The following is an 18939-nucleotide window of genomic DNA, read 5'->3' on the forward strand; positions in this document are numbered from 1 at the left end:
ATCACTATTCCTACATAAGTATGATTCTCCATCAACACTATCATCATAATAACATGAAAAAGATCGAACCTCATCAAAACAAGTAGTGCTACCAATTCTAACCTTGTCATCTTGATTATGAAAATAACTATCCTCATTTTTAAGGGTATTATTGGAAACACTATATTGGAAAGTAAGATTATTTCGAGCAAGTCTTTCGTTCGTCTCAGCCATCAGCTTGAGGGATTCCTCTATAGAAAGTTCACTCATTATTGTAGTTCTTTCGTCTAGAATTACACTATTCATCTCAGCTAACTTACGCGTCGACTCAGCTAACTCCCTGAGGGACTCTTCTAAAGGAGGAATAGGAACAGAGGGATCATAAAAAGGACTACTTTTCAATAGTTTGATTGTATCCTCTAGAGACGAAGAACTAGTACTATAATCTTCTTGCTCGTAAGACTGATGCATGTGTGGATAGTAATTGGGCTCACCAGGGTATGACCCATATCCTTCCAAATGATGGCGTTCCCAACCACTATTCCCAACATGGTCATAGAAAGGATGATGTCCATATTCAAATTCAGGTCGATAATCATTGTATTGGCTTCTATCATACCAGTTCGACATTCTTAATTGCAAGGGAATTCTACACAATCACAAACAAGGCTGACTCGACCAAATCAAACCTATAAATCTAGCAAACAACAAGCATGATGGCTCCACTTAGATTGTTTCTAGACCAGCTTCTAATCCTTCGAAAGGGAATTCGTTACAATTTAAGCAAACCCCTCTGGAATCAATCCGAGTCAAAGTAAGTTGAATTGAGGCGAGGGAAGCTCAGTGGAGCTTTGATACCCAAGGCCTCACCGCTATCACAAGGCGGCGCAGTCACGCATTCAACTCACAGAAACCATCATGAACTTCGAAGTATGCTAAAAGAGTAACCAATATTTTTCGAACGACTTTCCTACAAGCTCGTTACCCTAGGTCTCGTTCTATCAAATTTTAAGCTTGGGTTCGCGTTGGTTTCGTTTTCCTAAGGCGGGCAAGAAGGGACGGTGATGAAATCCGAACCCTTATCTTGTATTGGCCAGGCCTTGCCCTTTACTAGGAATTTAAAAACAGTCCAAATTCGTCCTCAATCAATGAATCACCTTAAGGAATACAGTAACTCGCTTACAGGAGATTCGCGAGTGTTTCGATGGACTTACCTCCCGTACCAGACGGGGGATGAACCGTTGAAGTCGACTCGGGCCACGACTCCTATGTCATGTACGAACCCGAGGGGCCGAGACGATATAGTAATCGTCGTCCTTCCCTGCACACAGTTTATATAATTTTTTTTTTATATATAACCCTTCCGTAGGGTTTAAAATTAAAATAAATTGTCCAAAGTCCAGTCCAAGAAAAGAAATAAAAAAAAATAATAATAATTACAAAATAAAATAAAATGGAAAGTCTCTAAAAAAATAAAAAAAAATAATTCTCTCTTTTTTTCTCTCTTTTTTCTTTTTTTTTTGCTTTGTCTTTTTTCCTTCTTTTAGCTTTAAGCTTTGATTCCAAGGTCTTTAGTATCCAACTTCAAACCTGTAATACAAAGACACAACCAAAGAGACGTAAAAAGAACAAATGGAATAATAAAAATAATAAAAACCTAAAAATTCTACCTAAGCACAAATCCGCGTCGGCGGCGCCAAAATGATTAAGATTTTTGTGGGTTGTAGTAATGAGGTTCAAACTCTCGGACTTGTGAAGGATAATTTTTTAGACTTAATAGAAAATAAATATATACAAAAAATATTAACATATGGGCAAGAGTACTGGGACTAAAGATTCGGCCGTTTTTTTTCATTTTCAAATGGTTCAGAAATTAATTCTAGCAATTATAGTTCAAAAACAAAACAAATATTAACTCTATTTATTGCCAAGATAGATTTTATAAAAATTACTTGTATTTCTTAAGCATGGCATATCAAAAATCCTAGGACTAAGCATACTCCATCAAATGAAATCACAAGTAATTAATTTAAAATCTTAATTCAATTAAAATTAGTGCAAAAAGTAAATAAAAGAATTAATGAAATTACCACATGGATGAAATTCGACCTCCTCCGTCGTCCCAGTGTTGGGGTTTAACTCATCATAGAAAACACGCTCAAAATATATTTATTGCTCAAATGGTGTTTACAATGGAGAGAAGAAGAGAAAATGGTGTAAAACTGTAATCTGTGACGCACAAAAAGCGTCACAGAATGAACGATAAAATACAAGTGTTGCTGATGTTTAGACTGCACTGCGACCCACGATTGTGCGTCTTAGACACTGTTGATAAACCACTGTCCTTGCGAGTCTGTTTTTCGTGTTCTTGGTGTTCTTCATCAGCAGCGGCAGCAGAAACAGAGTTTCATCAACTCTTGATTTCTTCTTCTTTGGACCTTCTCTCGACCCCAAACTCTCGACCCCTGGCTCACTTCAATTGTACGTGTATTTATAGTGAATTGAGGCCAAAAATCCGACCATTGATTGCGTATATACTCTCTTTAATTCGATTATTCCTCGCTGCCAAAAATAGAGAATAATTGTCATTTAAAGAATTTTCTCACGTCAACTTGCTTCCTGCACGCTCCCATTCGACTTATTCACGCCTCAACACTCTTCCAACGCCAGCAGAACTCCCCCATGTACACAAGAACTTCAATTTTGCTCGTGTTACAGTACACGTGCTCTGTTTTGGGTGTGTGAATCATACCGAAAATTCCAGCCAAATTTGATCGATCATGTCACCCATACTATGTTCCTTAACCTATATCACATCTATATACCGAATTTCAGCCATTGAATCGACCCATAACCCCTTCATTTTAACGATCGAAATTCTGCCAGAACTGTTTAGAAATTTCCCGCCAAAATCGTTTCAAATGGGGAAGAAACTGGTAGTCCCCTATCCAGAGTAGGGGTGCGAATAGCAGCTGCCTTGGGGGTGACCTGGGGGTGCCCCTTAGTAATTAGGTTATCCCTTATCCAAAAGCGAGAGTCCGAATAACACTTGTCCTCCGGGTGCCAAAATCAACTTTTCGAGCCGAATTTTCCAAAAATGTTTATTTCCTAAAAATACATAAAAACACAATATTAGTACAAAAATAGAGTTCCAACAATACGGACATTGAGGACAAATTAGACACAAAAATGTGTCTATCATAAGGCGCGATAGATGGGAGCCATGTCATTGATACAGGAATTCACCAGTTGTTGTTCGGTCACGTTTGGGTTGTGACAATCTAGCGCTTGAACTCTGAATATTTTGACAAAATCGTTTGGATGTTCATTGTCTCGTTGGAACATCCTTCCAAGATCCGAGAAGGTAATTTGCTCGGAAACGAAGAAGTACTTCTTGTAGAAAGCTGTAATCATGTCACCCCAGTTGGGGATGTTGTTTGGTGTGATGTTGTTGTTCCACGTGTATGCTCTTCCGGTAAGCGACTTTGAAAACTCTCTCAAACGGAAAACGTGATTGTATTCGTGTTCGCCTAAGGACTCCAGGAATCGAGAGACATGTTCACGTGCATTTACGGTGCCATCATATAGAGTGAATTGAGGAGAAGAGTATCCTCTTGGAAGAGGAAATTTTTGTATTCAGGCGGGTAAGGGGGTTGATGTTGATACATGTATGTAGCATCACTTTTGTCTCGGTTCCGAAGAAGTCTCTCCAAATCTTCTCGTGTGACAAAGTTGGACGGTTGATTTTTATCCACCGGGGTTCCGGGGCGAATCTCTTCGTCTGCAAAGGTACGCCCTGCAGAGGTGCCGGCGCCAGGGGAATTGTAGGTGTTCCTCATTGACTATGGCTGGCGTGATTCCTGCGGTAGCCGCTCCGTTAGTGTCTTGAGAAAAACAAGCACCTCCTTCTGAGTCGAGGCCATGTCCGTCTGGTCTCTAGCAAGAACCTCCTGCCTTTCCATCAAATCAGCAATGGTGATATAGGGCTGTCTCCCTATGGTTCCTCCAGTCTCTCGTCCTGACGGAGGAGTAGTCGTATCCCTAGTGACGGTTGGGGGCGCCATATTCGACGAAACATTAGGGGCGGCGGCAACATCTCTGGCCCTGGTGATCGGTGGTGTAACTCCTGAAGGACCGTTTTCCGCACCACTGATGTTGGTCGGTGGCGCATTAATGCCACTGGAATGAGTGCTAGTTCCGGGGATGGTTTCGGCGCTAGTGTTCTCAGGGTTCGTTGCTGATCCGGACCTAAGTTCTACCATCTTGAGATCGGGATTGAAAGATGAAATCGTGAATTGGAAATTGATATTGTAATCGAGATATTAACCTCCCACTGTGGTCGCCAATTGTTTGAGGGTGAAAATGGTTTCTGTTGATTTTGGTAATTTCGTGTATGGGTGAGAAACGAGTCTAAACCCTAATCAATGTACTGCACGGGAGTACTTTAGATTCGAGAGATAAACCTGTACAAATCCGGCCTAAACCAAGAAATGGTCGTTCCAGACTTGCTTCGGTCACAAAGTGAAGGATAAAGGTTGGTCTTGGGGAGGGAAGCGAAGAGAGTGTTGAGACCATAATAGTTGATTCTGGAAGAGTGGATGTTTTACGACTTGTATCAGAAAGTGAAACGCTAGCAATGTGGAAGCTAACAGGTGATTTCTGAGTGTAGTATTTGAAAAAACGGGGGTCTAACAACACCACCCAATATTTCGCTTAGCAATCTGTATGGAATAACTCTGAAATACTTTCTAGAGAATCAACTAGATAGTCAGACTCAATCTAGGTAAAAGCATCTCAAGGAGTTAATATCTCTCTCTTGTTTTGATTCACTCGAGCTAATAGAAATCAGCGAGTCTTTAATCAAACACAAGGAATAACTTGGATGGTACCAAAGACCAATATCCAAGGATCAATCAATGACAATCAACAACCAAAGGTTGGATTACTCTAATTGATGATCTAACTCACAACCTGTATTATTTCAATTATAAAGATAAAACAATATAATGCGGAAACTGAAATAACACAGATACCAGAAATTTTGTTAACGAGGAAACCGAAAATGCATAAAAACCCCGGGACCTAGTCCAGATTGAACACACACTGTATTAAGCCGCTACAGACACTAGCCTACTCCAATCTAACTTCGGACTGGACTGTAGTTGAACCCCAATCAGTCTCCCACTGATCCAAGGTATAGTTGTACTCCCTACGCCTCTGATCCCAGCAGGATACTGCGCACATGATTCCCTTAGATGATCTCACCCACAACTAAGAGTTTCTACGACCCAAAATTGCAGGTTTTGACAATAAACAAATCTGTCTCACACAGACAAGTCTATCAAAGGATCAATCTGTCTCCCATAGAAAAACCTTAAAGTTTTTGTTCCGTCTTTTGATAATAATCAAGGTGAACAGGAACCAATTGATAATCCGGTCTTATATTCTCGAAGAACAGCCTAGGTAAATCAATCACCTCACAACAATCTTAATCGTATAGTAGTGAAATACGATGTTGCGGAATCACAAACAATGAGACGAAGATGTTTATGACTACTTTTTATATCTTGCCTATCGAAGATATTAATCCCAAGCCAATCAATCTGATTGTACTCGTACGATAGAAGATGCAAGATCATATCACACAACTACGATAAAAGTAGTATCGGTCTGGCTTCACAATCCCAATGAAGTCTTTAAGTCGTTAACCTGGTTTTAGAAGAATAAAACCAAAGGTTAAAGGAGAAACGACTCTAGCACGCAAACTAGTATAACACGTGAGGTGTGGGGATTAGTTTTGCAGAGTTGCTAGATGTCCCCTTATATAGTCTTTCAAATCAGGGTATCGCCTTGGTCACAAAGCAAACAATATCCACCGTTAGATGAAAACCTGATTTAGATTCAAGCTAATATTTCTCAACCGTTAGATCGAAAACTTAGCTTGTTATACACAAATGAAAAGCACGCTTCTAGGTTTGTTAAGCGTACCAAACGTGTACATTGTTGGTTCAACAATATTTAACCAAAAGGTTAGCCATATGAGTATTTCATACCAACCATATTCTTCTTCACCATAACTAGTTCAAATTACTCAATTGAACTAGAGAGTTGTTCAATTGCAAGGAAATCTTATGTACTACACAAGACACAATTGAAGCAAAGATGATTTGATTCACTCGAATCGGTTCATGAACTTTATATCCACGGTTTGAATTCCTTAGTCTTTATAAGTTTAATTTCAGAAATCATCTTCAGATATATAACCTTCTTAAGTTCGCACACTAGGTTCGAAGACTTAAGCAACCGGGAAGAGTTTACAAACTCCAGCCGAAAATCTCGGAAAAGACTTTCCTCCGGTTCGCGGACTGGTACTCACGCAACAAGTTTGTCAACTCCAGCAGAATTTCTCGGGATGAGAAGTTCGGCAGTTCGTGGACTGAGTTCGCGGACTTGGCAACAAGCCATTCTTCCGGTTTCTCTTGATCAACAAAGTTCGCAAACTTTGGTTCAAGGGGTAGGACTTATGCACATATGTGTTTCCACAACAATACTTATGTCCATCATTGGTAATGTAATCTAAACTCTCATTCCAACCATTGAAACATTCTTAGAGGACGTTATATAGTTGTTACACCATTTCTCATCAAAGCAAGTTTCAAAGTGATTGAAACATGTCATGACTTTCGTCACTAGGCAAAGATAAACATGGTCGAAGCGAAACGCTTACCAACACATATTTCGATATATAGATAGGCGAGGTATACTCGGCTCGAAATACCAAATGTTTATAAGCTAAGTCCATATTTAGCATACGACTTTTTGTCTCAAGAAGTAGTAGATAGAGCAGATAGACTTTTGAGTGACAGATAAGTTCAAGTCTTCACATACCTTTTTGTCGAGAAGTTCCACCGGTTCTTTGAGTAGTTCTTCTTCTTGTATGATGAATCGCCATGAAGTCCTTGAGCTCAACTACACTTTCTATCCTAGTCCGAGACTTAGCTATAGTAGACTAGAAATCAAGACTTATGGTTTTGATCACTAACATTGACAAACATGCTTGAGATAGCAACGCATGCGAGTTCGACCGAGAAATGCTCTAACAGTATTCTCCTGACCCAAACATGTTGTTTGGTGGAAATAGGTGAGACCTATTTATATAAGTCGCAACAAAACGTACCATGGCCTCGTAAGAAGTGGAAACGGTTGAGTAATGGAAGAGAATGGTAACGGGTAACGCCTTGAATTTATGTTTCCATAATGAAGGATATGTTTCATCATTATTTGCTGTCATTACTAACCGCCTTACTCTTATGACAATTTCTTGTAACGGGCGTATTGCACGCCGCATGATGTAAACCGCCAGACCAATACCCTGATGAGCATCCCCCAGTTTGTGACATGTCTTGATGTCTCGAGTGTTTTCGTGGAAAACATGTAGCATGTTGCTATTGTTTGGCAAGTTAAAATTGAGAGGCTTGCCGGCTCGGTGGCGACCTTCGACGGCCGAGATTTTGTATCTTGAGAGGAAGGGTAGCCGTTGATTGTGGCTACCTTCCGTTGGTAGCCAGTGTCGTGGCCACGGTGCTGGAATGGCTTGTGTATGCTCTTGGCGTGTCCAATTAGGGTGCCGTGACCAAAGAGTTAGCAGCGTAGCCAAAGGGTTGCCACAAGTCGAATGGTTTGGCGACAAGCTTGTACGGATGAGATCTGTGTCTCGGGAGGAAGGGTATCCGTTGATTGTTGCAACCCTCCATTTGACACCCAGCGGCATGGAGGCATGGCCGGCATGGATCATGCATGCTCTTGGCGCGGCCCAATTAGGGTTTGGCGCAAACCGCGGAATTTTAGCATCGCAGCCAAGAGGTTGCCACAAATCGTTTGGTTTGGTGGCAAGCTTGTACGGCTGAGATTTGCATCTCATAAGGAGGGGTATCCGTTGATTGTTGCAACCCTCCATTTGGCAGCCAGCATGGCTCGTGCCTGCTCTTGGCGTGGCCAAAATTAGGGTTTGGCATAAACCGTGGAATTTGGCATTGGGCCAGAAGTTGCCACGCGTTTGGTGGCGAACTTGTACGACTGAGATTTGCATCTCAGAGGGAAGGGTAGCCATTGATTGTTGCAACCCTCCCTTTGGCAGCCAGCGGCATGGAGGCATGGAGGCATGGCATTGACATGTTTTAGGTGCGTCCAAATTAGGGTTTTGGCATAAACCGTGGAATTTGGCATTGGGCCAGAAGTTTCCACGCGTTTGGTGGCGAACTTGTACGGCTGAGATTTGCATCTCAGAGGGAAGGGTAGCCGTTGATTTTTGCAACCCTCCGTTTGGCAGCCAGCGGCATGGAGGCATGGCCGGCATGGCTTTGGCATGTTTTAGGCGCGGCCAAATTAGGGTTTTGGCATAAACCGTGGAATTTGGCATTGGGCCAGAAGTTGTCACGCGTTTGGTGGAGAACTTGTACGACTTAGATTTGCATCTCAGAGGGAAGGGTAGCCATTGATTGTTGGAACCCTCCGTTTGGCAGCCAGCGACATGGAGGCATGACTGGCATGCCGTTGGCACGGCGGTGCGGCTGGCATGGTTGGGCCTTTGGCGCGTGAGGTGTGGATGGCATGGTTGGCATGTTGTTGGCACGGTGGTGCGGATGGCATGGTTGGCATGCCTTTGGCGCGGAGATGTGGCTGGCATGCCGTTGGCACGGTGGTGCGGATGGCATGGTTGGCATGCCTTTGGCGCGGAGGTGTGGCTGGCATGTCGTTGGCACGGTGGTGCGGCTGGCATGGTTTCCATTCCTTTGGCGCGGAGGCATGGTTGGCATGTCGTTGGTACACTTGGCTAGCATGCGCGGCTGGCATGTGCGGAGACAATGTCAGTCGATACTTGAGGGTTCTATCGTGGAACATATAGATATATTAAAAAAAAAGTACCCTGGTAAATTTCTCGTAGACGTATTGAAAGGCTCAATAAATGCGCTAGTGGAGATATTGGTACTCACGGCTCCGTTTCCTTACAGAGCGACGTCACGTCAGACTAAGGTTTTACGATTTTAACCCTAAGCTAAAAACCACCATCAACGGGTTGTTAGACCCCGCTTTTTCAAAGTCAAAGAGTTTTATTATGAGCGCACCACTAATCCAAAAAAACCGTAAATGTAGAGACTTAGCTTTTCGATTCCAATACATAAAAAGCTCAATGTGAGACAATGTGAGAGTATGTTAAAGTTAGAAAAATGGTGAACTACCATCATCCACAAGCTCCTCGTCTTGAAAAAGTGAGTAATCCGATATTTTAATACCTATCTCATAGTTTAATGTTTGCATACAACATCGAATAATTGATTTAATTGCAGCTGGAACGATTCAACGACCTATGGATAAAAAATCGCAATGGGAAAAAGAAGTTCATTCACCAAAATGAATTTTCGGTGTTGCACCATCGTGCGCGGAGGTTCATTGACGATGTATTGATGTGCCACATTCAAGAATTCGCATACTGAATTCTCCTATATATGTAATGCGCTAATTTCCTAAATTATGTAATGAATATTTTGTTTCTGAAAGTATGGAATAATCGGATTATGTGGGTATCCCTAAAAACCGATTGTGGTAATCGGCTTATGTGAGCATTAATAAAAACCGATTCTGGATTTTCTTCGTCAGTTGGAAAAACTCTACCCAGAATCGATCTACTATTGCACTAACATAAACCGATTCTGGATTGAGTTCTTTAAATAAAAGTTAAAAAAAATTTCAAGTTTGATGATGAATTAATGGTAATTGATTTCGAGATTAACTTGATTAAACATCACTTAATCATCCAAATTAGCACTAATTAATTAGGAATAATTTTATCACTAAGTAAAATAGTTGGATAAAGAGTTAGTCCATGCCTAAGCCTCTTTATAACTGAGTTTCTTAAAAAATAAAAAACGAAAAATAAAAATAAAAACATGTGAACCAAAACAATACATTCGAAGACCCAGAGACATGTGGCAGAAATCTAGAACACGGGACTAAAAAATCGGTGAGTCCCACAGCGGCACAAGCCGCACAACCTATGGACAACCGATCTTCTGTATTATACGGTCAAGAAATAAGGATTTGTTAATTCCCGACACAGGTTCAAAACGGATGGCCAAAGAAAGAAGCGTTATGCGTGATCCGGATTGAAAGGATCCTCAGCAAATAATGGGGGTTTCTCTTTGTAACCGTCCACTAGATTAGTCAGGCCTTAACATACGTCATCTGTTTCCTCGCCTTAGGTGTAACTGAAGCCTCGCTTCCCGCTGTTTAAGACAGTCCTCATCTCTCTCCCTCTATAAGAAGAGGCACATAACCCAAATGATTGAGATCTGAATGTTAGAATTTGGTTGATGATGGAAAATAACAATATCGTATTTCAGAATGATGATATCATAAAAGGGAGAGGAGAAAGAAGACCAAGTAGGCTACAAAAGCAAGCCCCGGCAGTTCTTCAGCTCGATCCCAGCAGCGTCAGCTCTGTTGGTGCTGCTAACGACAATAGCAATAGCAAGTACAAAGATAGTCCATACTCTTCTTCAGGTGGTAATAACACCTTGTCAAAGTGCGCAATTCCACTGCTATCACCACTTGTTTTGACGCCAACGCAGTCTCCATTTCCGAAGAAGATCCCAGATGATCTACAAGTAGCACCAGGAGAAGGAGAAGGCAGCAATGCGGAGGGACAAACGAGAAATCGTGGGAATAAAGAAAAAAAAGACACCGTGGACAACTCCACTACGACACCTACATCATCATCCCACATCGGTTGGCAACACCCAGCTACACCTGCAACGTTTGTTGAACCATCTTCGCTCATCTCCTTCCTTCAGTCACAGTGTGTTTTGCATCAGATACCATAAAGTCTCTGTTGTGTTGTCTTGATAATTACAGATTCATTAGTTCTTCGTTTCCTTTTTCGGGCTCTGATAGTTGCTCACCAGGGACCCAAAGCTCATCTTTTTAACAATTGACTAATCATTGTCCTGAAGTTTTTGATTCAAAAGCGAAGTATTAAACTTTGAATTTTTAACTGTTCTCTTGATTCTCAAGTACCAACCATGACCACTTCTCAAATTCCCCTGCAAACCGAAGGTTTATAACATAACAACTGACAATAACACACTAATAAGTTGTACTCAAGTGATCTATTTTATCGAACTTCGCATGTACAATGAACTCCTCTAATAATGCAAAAGTAATTTTCCTTAACAAGCAAATTGAGACTTGAAACTCATCAAAAACAAGTCTTAAAAATATCCGAAAAAATTATAGATTTGAAGGGAAAACAGGATCAGTTGGTCCCCATGTGTGTGGCCGGGAAAGGTTACTCTCTTGTTATGTACAACCATTCATCTACTCATCCAACCAAACCACCAATTTAGAAATATATCCATCATGAGATTATCCACTAAGCATGTTTTCCGCGAAAAGAAACAGAAAGAACATCCACAAGTCCTCCCTAAAATTGATCTTTCAACAAAAACCCCAGTTTTATGTGATGAAGGTAGTTTGAATCAATTCACGAGGCAACCAAAATTTAAAAATCAAACTCTCCGTTTGCCTGCAGAAAACACACGTAAAGAAGCCATTTAGACAAAACAAAACAAAAAACTGATTGTGCTGCAATTATCTCAAGACAAAATAATAATTATGTCAAAACTCCATTCTAACCTTTGTGAAGAGTATATCCTTGTTGTTAATGTGCATAATTCCATCCTTGAGCTGGCACTTCCATCGGCTTTTGGTACGTGTCACCTAGTCAAACAAATGTGAAACACAACAGGATCAGTGCCAAAAAACAAACGAACTCGATCTAAGTAAGTCATTATTTTAACCATAAAATCACACTAACCTTGTCAAACTGGGCTAAGACCAAATGTGCCGTGTTTTGATCTTCCCCTTCTTCATCAATACCGTCCAAATCATCATCGTCGTCATTCTCATTCAATGGTGGTTCGTCGTCGTCATCATCCCCTTCATCATCTTTTCCAGCCACAATGGGGGTACCTGCTTGTACATCTAAGTGCAACAATCCAATATCAGCACACTAAAACCCCAGGAGGAAATAGTTGCAGCATGACAGCGAGGTACCAAGAATGGAACAGCAATTACTAGATATACAAACAGGACTTACCATGGCCAGCTGGAGTCACTGCATTATAGTCTTCAGTGGCAACACCCTGATAGGGGTAGAGCTTCAGAAACCAAACGAAAAACTTGTTAATACGAAAGTTAAAACTCAAATGAGAACAGAGATGCATATGTAAAACAGGTGAGACATGTCAGAGGTTGAATACAAATCAAGAAAGCTCAGGAGTAATGAGTGTAAGTTTTACAAGTAACTGAGTTGTATATGTCAATTCAATGCTTAAGGTTTTCTTGCCAAAAATGAGAGTGTTTAGTCTTTTGGTGATCAAAACTACAAATCATTAGCAATCTTTTCTGACAACTACTTGCACCAGTCCAGTACCGATGGTCAATGAAGCAGAAGTTCAAAAACCGAAGGTTATCAGGACAAGTCTGGTCAAGCAATATGATTAAGATAAGTTAAAATGTTATGTGAGTCACAGAAGCAACCAGAAACACTAGGCTACCATTACAGCTGAAGAAGGATATATGGCATAACCTTTAAAAAGCTTATATCATACATAGCTTCTAGGAAACGCATGTATGGACATGCATAAAGGAGTTAAAAGGTGATGAGGTTTGGCTATGACAGAAAACACCCTTCTCAAAAAGATAAAATAGCAAACGTATTCCTAAAATAGAAAAACTCGAAAGTGACACATTATGCTCCTGCATCAAAAGGTATGAGAGAACTTGAGTCAATCATGACTTAAAATGGCAGGAGTGTTAATATTTAATGCTTACATTGTCATAATTATCAGCAGCTGGCCCATCCTGCTGAGGAATCCCAGGAGAAGTCCCCATGACTTTTGCCAGCACCTTATCTAGTATTGAAGAACCCAAACTATGTCTGCTGAATGAACTGCTTCCAAAGCTTACCTGAAATCCGCCAGTGTGACCGAGAGATTTAAGAGGCTTGCAAAATGCACAACATCTGACATGGATAAGTAGTGTACTACACAAACTATAAAAGTGAAACTTCTACAACAGTTAGTAACAGTGTACAAGGTCTACCAAAGAACAGAAAGGAAATAAGTAAAAGTGTAACAATCCTAAATACAATAAAAAATCTAAAAGGTAACATACACATTGGCTACGGAAAAATGGGAAGGCATCTGAGACTGACATACCTCAAATGTGGCATCTCCAGGCCCATCTTGCTGTGGCAGGGACCCCCTTTTGGGAAATTGATTCGGCAACTCGTCTCCTTTACGTTTGCCGGAAGACGCCACAAAGAAATCCTGAAAATTGACTCCATGGGTTAAAGTCAGTAATTACAGTACAGGACAACTTGGATACTCTTTTTTTTTTTTGCTAACAACCCTACAATTACATTGACCAGCTTCAACCAATAAGCCAATGCTAATGAACTAGCAATAATAATATCCAAGCTGCTAATTTGAAAGAAAAGCCAAAAATGGATAGTTCCTTTCAACAGTATTTTATGTATCACCTGTATCTGATTTTGATTAGGAGTTGATCTGTCAACCTCATTACGCCCTTCCTCATAAGCTACAATAAGTAACCATTATAAGTAGAAGTTATTTTATGGTATGTTAAGAATGTACTATGAAACATCATTCTGTTTATGTAGGCAAATTAAGTACCAATCTTACCAATATTAACATCAACACCAAGAGGTCTTTGGCTTATCCAAGGGGAAGGAGGTTGCTGTGAACATCACAAAAATATCATGCAGCACATAAAAAAAGTGCCGAATCAATCCACTAAGCACGAAAAAACCCATATACCAATACAACTTAGGCTTACCATGTATGGACTAGGCCTTCCAGGTTTCAAATCAGTTGCTGCACCAGAAGCAAGACCAGAAAGCTCACTCGGTGTGGCAACATTTTGATACATCGAATTGTCTACCGTCCCTGCTAATGGTGTTTGAGGAAAAGGTGTTTGAGGCAAGGGTGTTTGAGGTAAGGGTGTCTGCAATGGTGTCTACAAGAAAACACAAAATCAAGAAATGATATACTAGATATAATTTGTTTCATTAAATTGCAAAAAAAAGTAATAATCTCACCGGTGGAAATAGCAAGTCAGTAGTAGGCGTTTCGTACTCTTCTGTACCTTCATATGGTACATTCAAATCGTGAGTAAGAGGTCCACCACCAGCTACGGTCTGCTTAGGGATAGAATCCCTTTGTGTCGGACATACCGCACCACAGTGCACCATTTTCATCTCCCACAACTGAAGATTACAACCACAAATTTCATACTTCAGAAATTCTCATTATTAGGTATAACTCAATACCTTCCTTAATTGAAACAATAAAAACCCTAAAAATCAAAAGAGATATGAAAATTACCGCTTGAAGTTGAGTTAGATTAGATTCGTCAGCACCAGCTTGAATGAAATCATCTCGAACCTTACTAATAACATCTTCGATTACATGAATGTAAACAGCACTAGTTGTAGCCATTTCTTGATGATCTCAGAATTTCAAGAAATTCAAATTCTAGGATTCAAAAGTCTTAGGATTCCGTTTTTAGGTATGCTATGAGTAATTTGGTGGGAGAGTGATGATAAGTGGGTAGATGAATTTGAGAGATTTGGAGGAGCGATTTAGGGTTTGGCTACCTTCTCTCAAAACGAGAGAGAAGAGAGAGAAGAGGGCGGATGAGAAGCGAAGAATTAAAAGAGGGGAATATAAATAGGTTTGCTCTCCGGGTATAATGCTGATAACACGTGTCATAATCAAACTGCTTTCCTTGAAAAACTTTGCCTTTCGGTGAATAAAACGGATAAGGGACAACGCTCAAAACTGGCTATGTTTTGGGTCCCTTCAGCAGTGTCACAGGAACTAGGCCTGTAAATCCAGGCCGGTTTGGGGCCTATTAAAATTTTGCTCCCAGTTAGAAGGATGCTAAGAGGTGTTTAAAGTGTCACAAAATACTGAATTACCCCTCTAGGGTAATCTTAATAATTCTAATTATCCAAAATAAATGAAAACCAAAATCATTTCTATTAATCCTTAATCAAAATATTTTTGTTTTCTCAATTTCCATCGGAATAATTAACTAAAGCCTAATCTCAAGCAACTATTTTTTTCTATAAGTGGAAGTTGCACGTGAGGAGAGAGAAGTTGTGAGGTGGACCCGTTTTTATTGGTGGTGGGTTTTTCTTCTCTTTTTTTTCGGGTGTTTTGCTAGAGTTTTTTGACTTTCCACGCTTTGCGGTGGTTTGATGGCGTCTCTGCCATCCATTTCACTTTTGTCCAATTCCTCCCATCAGGCAGAGGAAAATTCTATGAGCGGGAAATCAATTTCTTAATGATTCAGATGATAAGTGCTCAAGTTGTTCTAGATCGGGTGTAGGATATATTCCTATGGGTTTATTAACTGGTCGAGTTTTTTTTTCTGGTGAAAGATATCAGACCCAGAAGGAGGAGGAGATGTTTAAACAACCTTTAATTGTTGATGGTAAAAAAGTTGTTTCTTCCTCTAATGTTGATTATGTTGATGATATCAGAAAGTGTGAAGATCTGGTGATTGGGGTTTTTGTTGGTCAACGCATTTCGTTTATGCAAGAGACGAATATTGTTACTCGTGTTTGGAAACCGAAAGGTGAGTTTAGTATGACTATTCATGGTGAATCTTCCTTTGTATTTGATTTTGATTCTGCAGGGGATAGGATTTCTGTTCTCGAGCATGGTCTCTTTATATTGCTAGTCAATTGTTCATTATCCAGTCGCGGCACAATGATTTGGAGAAGGAATTTGAAGAATTGAGAACTATACTTCCATTCTGTATTAATCTGATGAAGGTTCCACTTTATATTTGGAATACCACTGGTTTAGGAAATATTGCAAGTTGCGTGGGTGCACCAATTATGTTGAACAAGCAAACCTTGAATAGAACTTTAATGAGCTATGCTAGGGTACGTGTTGAAGTTGATGTTAATTGTGACTTTTCAAGTATTATTCATGTTTACATGAATGGGGAATTCACTTTTGAGGTATCTATTGAGCACCCATCGAGGTATTCTTTGTGTACTTCTTCCAGACTTTTAATCACCATGCACTAAAATGCAAAAAGGTTGTTGCTCAAGCTCTTTTAGAGAAGAAGGCCCAAGTAATCAAGGCTACTCCAGATTAGAAAGTTTGGGTGGTTAAAGGTTCTAAGAGAAATAGAGATGTAGTAGATAAGGATCTTATGGTAGAGGGTAGTGATACTTCTATTGGGGGCAGTGAACCTAGTCTTATGGATAGTGTTGAACAAGTGGCTCATGTCTGTGAGAATCTTAAAGAGAAAACTCAGGAAAAGACTGCTTCCGGTAGAGTTATTCAAACTCCTAACATGTTTGAGTTATTGGTGGAACATGACTTGAATGTACTGAATAATGCTCTAAAGAAATAGGTGGGATCTAGTAAGAAGGATCGGGTTGTTGAGAACTCTAACCCTAATGATTTTGTTGGAGGGGTTAGAGCACATTTTATTCAAAAAGCAAGTGGAACTGATTTATGAAAGATTAGTCTAGATTCTAAAGGTCAGTATCTGAAGAAGTCTGTTAGAGGTAAGAAACCAAATCTTTCCCAAATTCATAATGTTTAAAATAACTAGCAGCATGAAATATTAGAAGTAGTTCCCTTATTAAAAATTATGAGTTATGAATTACAGGAGTAGTGAAAACTCATGTTCACAAGAATAATGCTAGCAGTATTAGAAATAAAACTATGCTTAGATAGTAATTTTTATTAATTATAATAATGATGATTCTGGCAGAATCTGGATTGGTTGGAATCCTGATGTTTTTAGTGTTTCTATAATTCATTCTTCTTCTTAAGTTGTTTTTATTGATGTAGTAAATGTGGCTCAAGTTTGCTTTGTAGCTGCCTTTGTTTATGGTAATAATGATGTGGTTGTCAGGAGATCTCTTTGGAATGATATTACTTCATTTTCTCAAATAAACTCTAAGCCTTGGATTGTGCTAGGAGATTTTAACTCAATTTTGAAGCCTACAGATAAGATTGGTGGAGATGAGGTTAGATATGTCAACTATCAAAATTTTAGTATATATGTTCAAAATTCTCAGCTTTTGGAGCTTCCTTATTTTGGTTGTTTTTATACCTGGTTCAATAAACAAGGAGACACTAGAATTGGTTCTAAGTTGGATAGAATTTTAGTTATTATTGAATTGATGGATTGGTTTGTGGATTCCAGAGCAGATTTCTTAAATCCTGGGATTTCTGATCATTCCCCTGGTGTTACTACCATTTTTTAGAAGAGGACGCATGGGCCTCCACCTTTTAGGTTTTTTAAATTTTTTCCCTGAAGAAGTAGATTTTATGGTTATGGTGAGAGAAGTTTGGTCTGAGAAAGTGAGGGATAATCTCATGTTTCTGCTGGTCCATTAATTGAGAAAGGTTACAGCTAGAATTATTGGTTATAAGAAGTTGAAATCCAAAAATTTATCTGAGCAGGTGTTTGAAGCTAAGAAGGTGATGATGGAGATTCAACATCAAGTTCAAAACTCCCCTATGTCGTCAATTATCCCAAAAAGAAAAGGAGGTGGTGAAGCATTATGTTAAAGTTTCTAGATATGATGAATCTATGAAGATACAGATATCTAGGGTTCAGTGGTTAAATTTGGGTTATTCAAATAACTTTTTTTTCCATAAATCTCTAATGTAAAAGAGGTCAAGGAATAATATATTGACCCTTACTTCTCAAAGTAATGTTATTTTAGATGATGATAGAGATATAGCTAAAGACTGCATTAATTTCTTTCTGAGTTATCTGATGTGGATAGTAATTTCGAGACAAAAGGGAATGTTACTGAAATCCTGAATTTTGACAGATTCGTTCAGGAAGACTCTTGTGAAGATATGATTAAGGCCATTTCCATAGATAAAGTGATTGAGGCTATATATTCTATTGGTTCAGGTAAAGTACCTGGGCCTGATGGGTTTACTAGTCATTTCTTTAAAGTGTGTTGAGCAGTGGCTGGAGATGACTTTTTGGTTGCAGTTCAAAATGTTTTTCTCAAGTCTAAGTTAGTAAAGGAAACAAATAGTACTTTTATTACTTTGGTTTCCAAAAAGGCTAATCATGGTGAAGTAGTAGATTACAGACCAATTGCTTGCTGTAATGTAGTTTATAAGTGCATCGCTAAACTTATAGCTCTTAGAATGGAAGGTATTTTGAGGAACTTAATTCATCCAAGCTAATATGATTTTATCTCTTGAAGGTGTATACAAGATAATATCTTGGTTTCCCATGAAATAGTTAGAAATTATCATAGAGAAGTTGGATCTCCTAGATGTACTTTGAAGATTTATCTAAAAGCCTATGATATTATTAGTTGGAAAGATATTCTTCTTACTCTGCAGAAGATAGGTTTCCATAAGGTATTTATAGAATGGATTAAATTAAGCATTGCTACTCCTAAGTTTTTTATTTTCATCAATGGGTCTACTTATGGGTATCTTGGGGCTTATAGGGGTTTGAGGCAAGGATGTCCTTTATTTCCTTGCTTATATGTTATGGTGATGGAGCTGTTGAGTATTATTTTTCAACAACAAGTAGTTCAAGGAAAATTTGGTCTCCATCCAAGATGCAAGCTAACTAAGTTGACTCACCTGTGCTTTGAAGATGATGTCCTGTTTTCTTCAAGGGAACTAGTGTTTGTGCTATCTCTTTGAAGAGTTGTATTTCTAAGTTATCAGCTTGTATTGGTTTGGAAGTGAATCTTCAGAAGACATCTCTTTTCTCTTCTATTGTTGATGTTGATAACTTGATGAAGATTGTGAGTATTCCAGATTATTTCGTAGATATATCTAGAATACATAGCACAGTTTGGAT

General features: G+C 39.4%; 2 protein-coding genes across 2 annotated transcripts; one reads left to right on the forward strand and one right to left on the reverse strand.

The window, feature by feature from the left end:
- The first annotated feature begins 10352 nt into the window (after positions 1 to 10352).
- LOC113295415 lies at positions 10353 to 10859 on the forward strand. Its single transcript, XM_026543756.1, has one exon. It carries the CDS (start codon positions 10353 to 10355, stop codon positions 10857 to 10859), a length of 507 nt encoding a protein of 168 aa, XP_026399541.1.
- Positions 10860 to 11114: 255 nt separating this feature from the next.
- LOC113298843 (transcription initiation factor IIA large subunit-like) lies at positions 11115 to 14754 on the reverse strand. Its single transcript, XM_026547706.1, has 11 exons — positions 14445 to 14754; positions 14159 to 14326; positions 13897 to 14076; positions 13743 to 13797; positions 13580 to 13638; positions 13257 to 13367; positions 12871 to 13005; positions 12134 to 12194; positions 11852 to 12018; positions 11671 to 11754; positions 11115 to 11560 (listed from the first exon to the last, which is right to left on the reverse strand). The coding sequence occupies exons 1-11, from the start codon at positions 14556 to 14558 to the stop codon at positions 11537 to 11539; spliced, it is 1158 nt and encodes a 385-aa protein (XP_026403491.1). The 5' UTR covers positions 14559 to 14754; the 3' UTR covers positions 11115 to 11536.
- Positions 14755 to 18939: the final 4185 nt, after the last annotated feature.

The sequence above is a fragment of the Papaver somniferum genome, chromosome 7 (assembly GCF_003573695.1).
Source record: "Papaver somniferum cultivar HN1 chromosome 7, ASM357369v1, whole genome shotgun sequence".
Lineage (NCBI taxonomy): Eukaryota > Viridiplantae > Streptophyta > Magnoliopsida > Ranunculales > Papaveraceae > Papaver > Papaver somniferum.

What these genes read in the sequence shown, in the direction of transcription:
- LOC113295415 (XM_026543756.1), top strand. Translation starts at nt 10,353, where the DNA reads ATGGAAAATAACAATATCGTATTTCAGAATGATGATATCATAAAAGGG.
- LOC113298843 (XM_026547706.1), bottom strand. Translation starts at nt 14,558, where the DNA reads ATGGCTACAACTAGTGCTGTTTACATTCATGTAATCGAAGATGTTATT. An exon ending in CTAATCAAAATCAGATACAG is followed by an intron (nt 13,368 to 13,579) that starts GTGATACATAAA and finishes GTCAATTTTCAG; the next exon opens with GATTTCTTTGTGGCGTCTTC. An exon ending in CTGCTGATAATTATGACAAT is followed by an intron (nt 12,195 to 12,870) that starts GTAAGCATTAAA and finishes TGGTTTCTGAAG; the next exon opens with CTCTACCCCTATCAGGGTGT.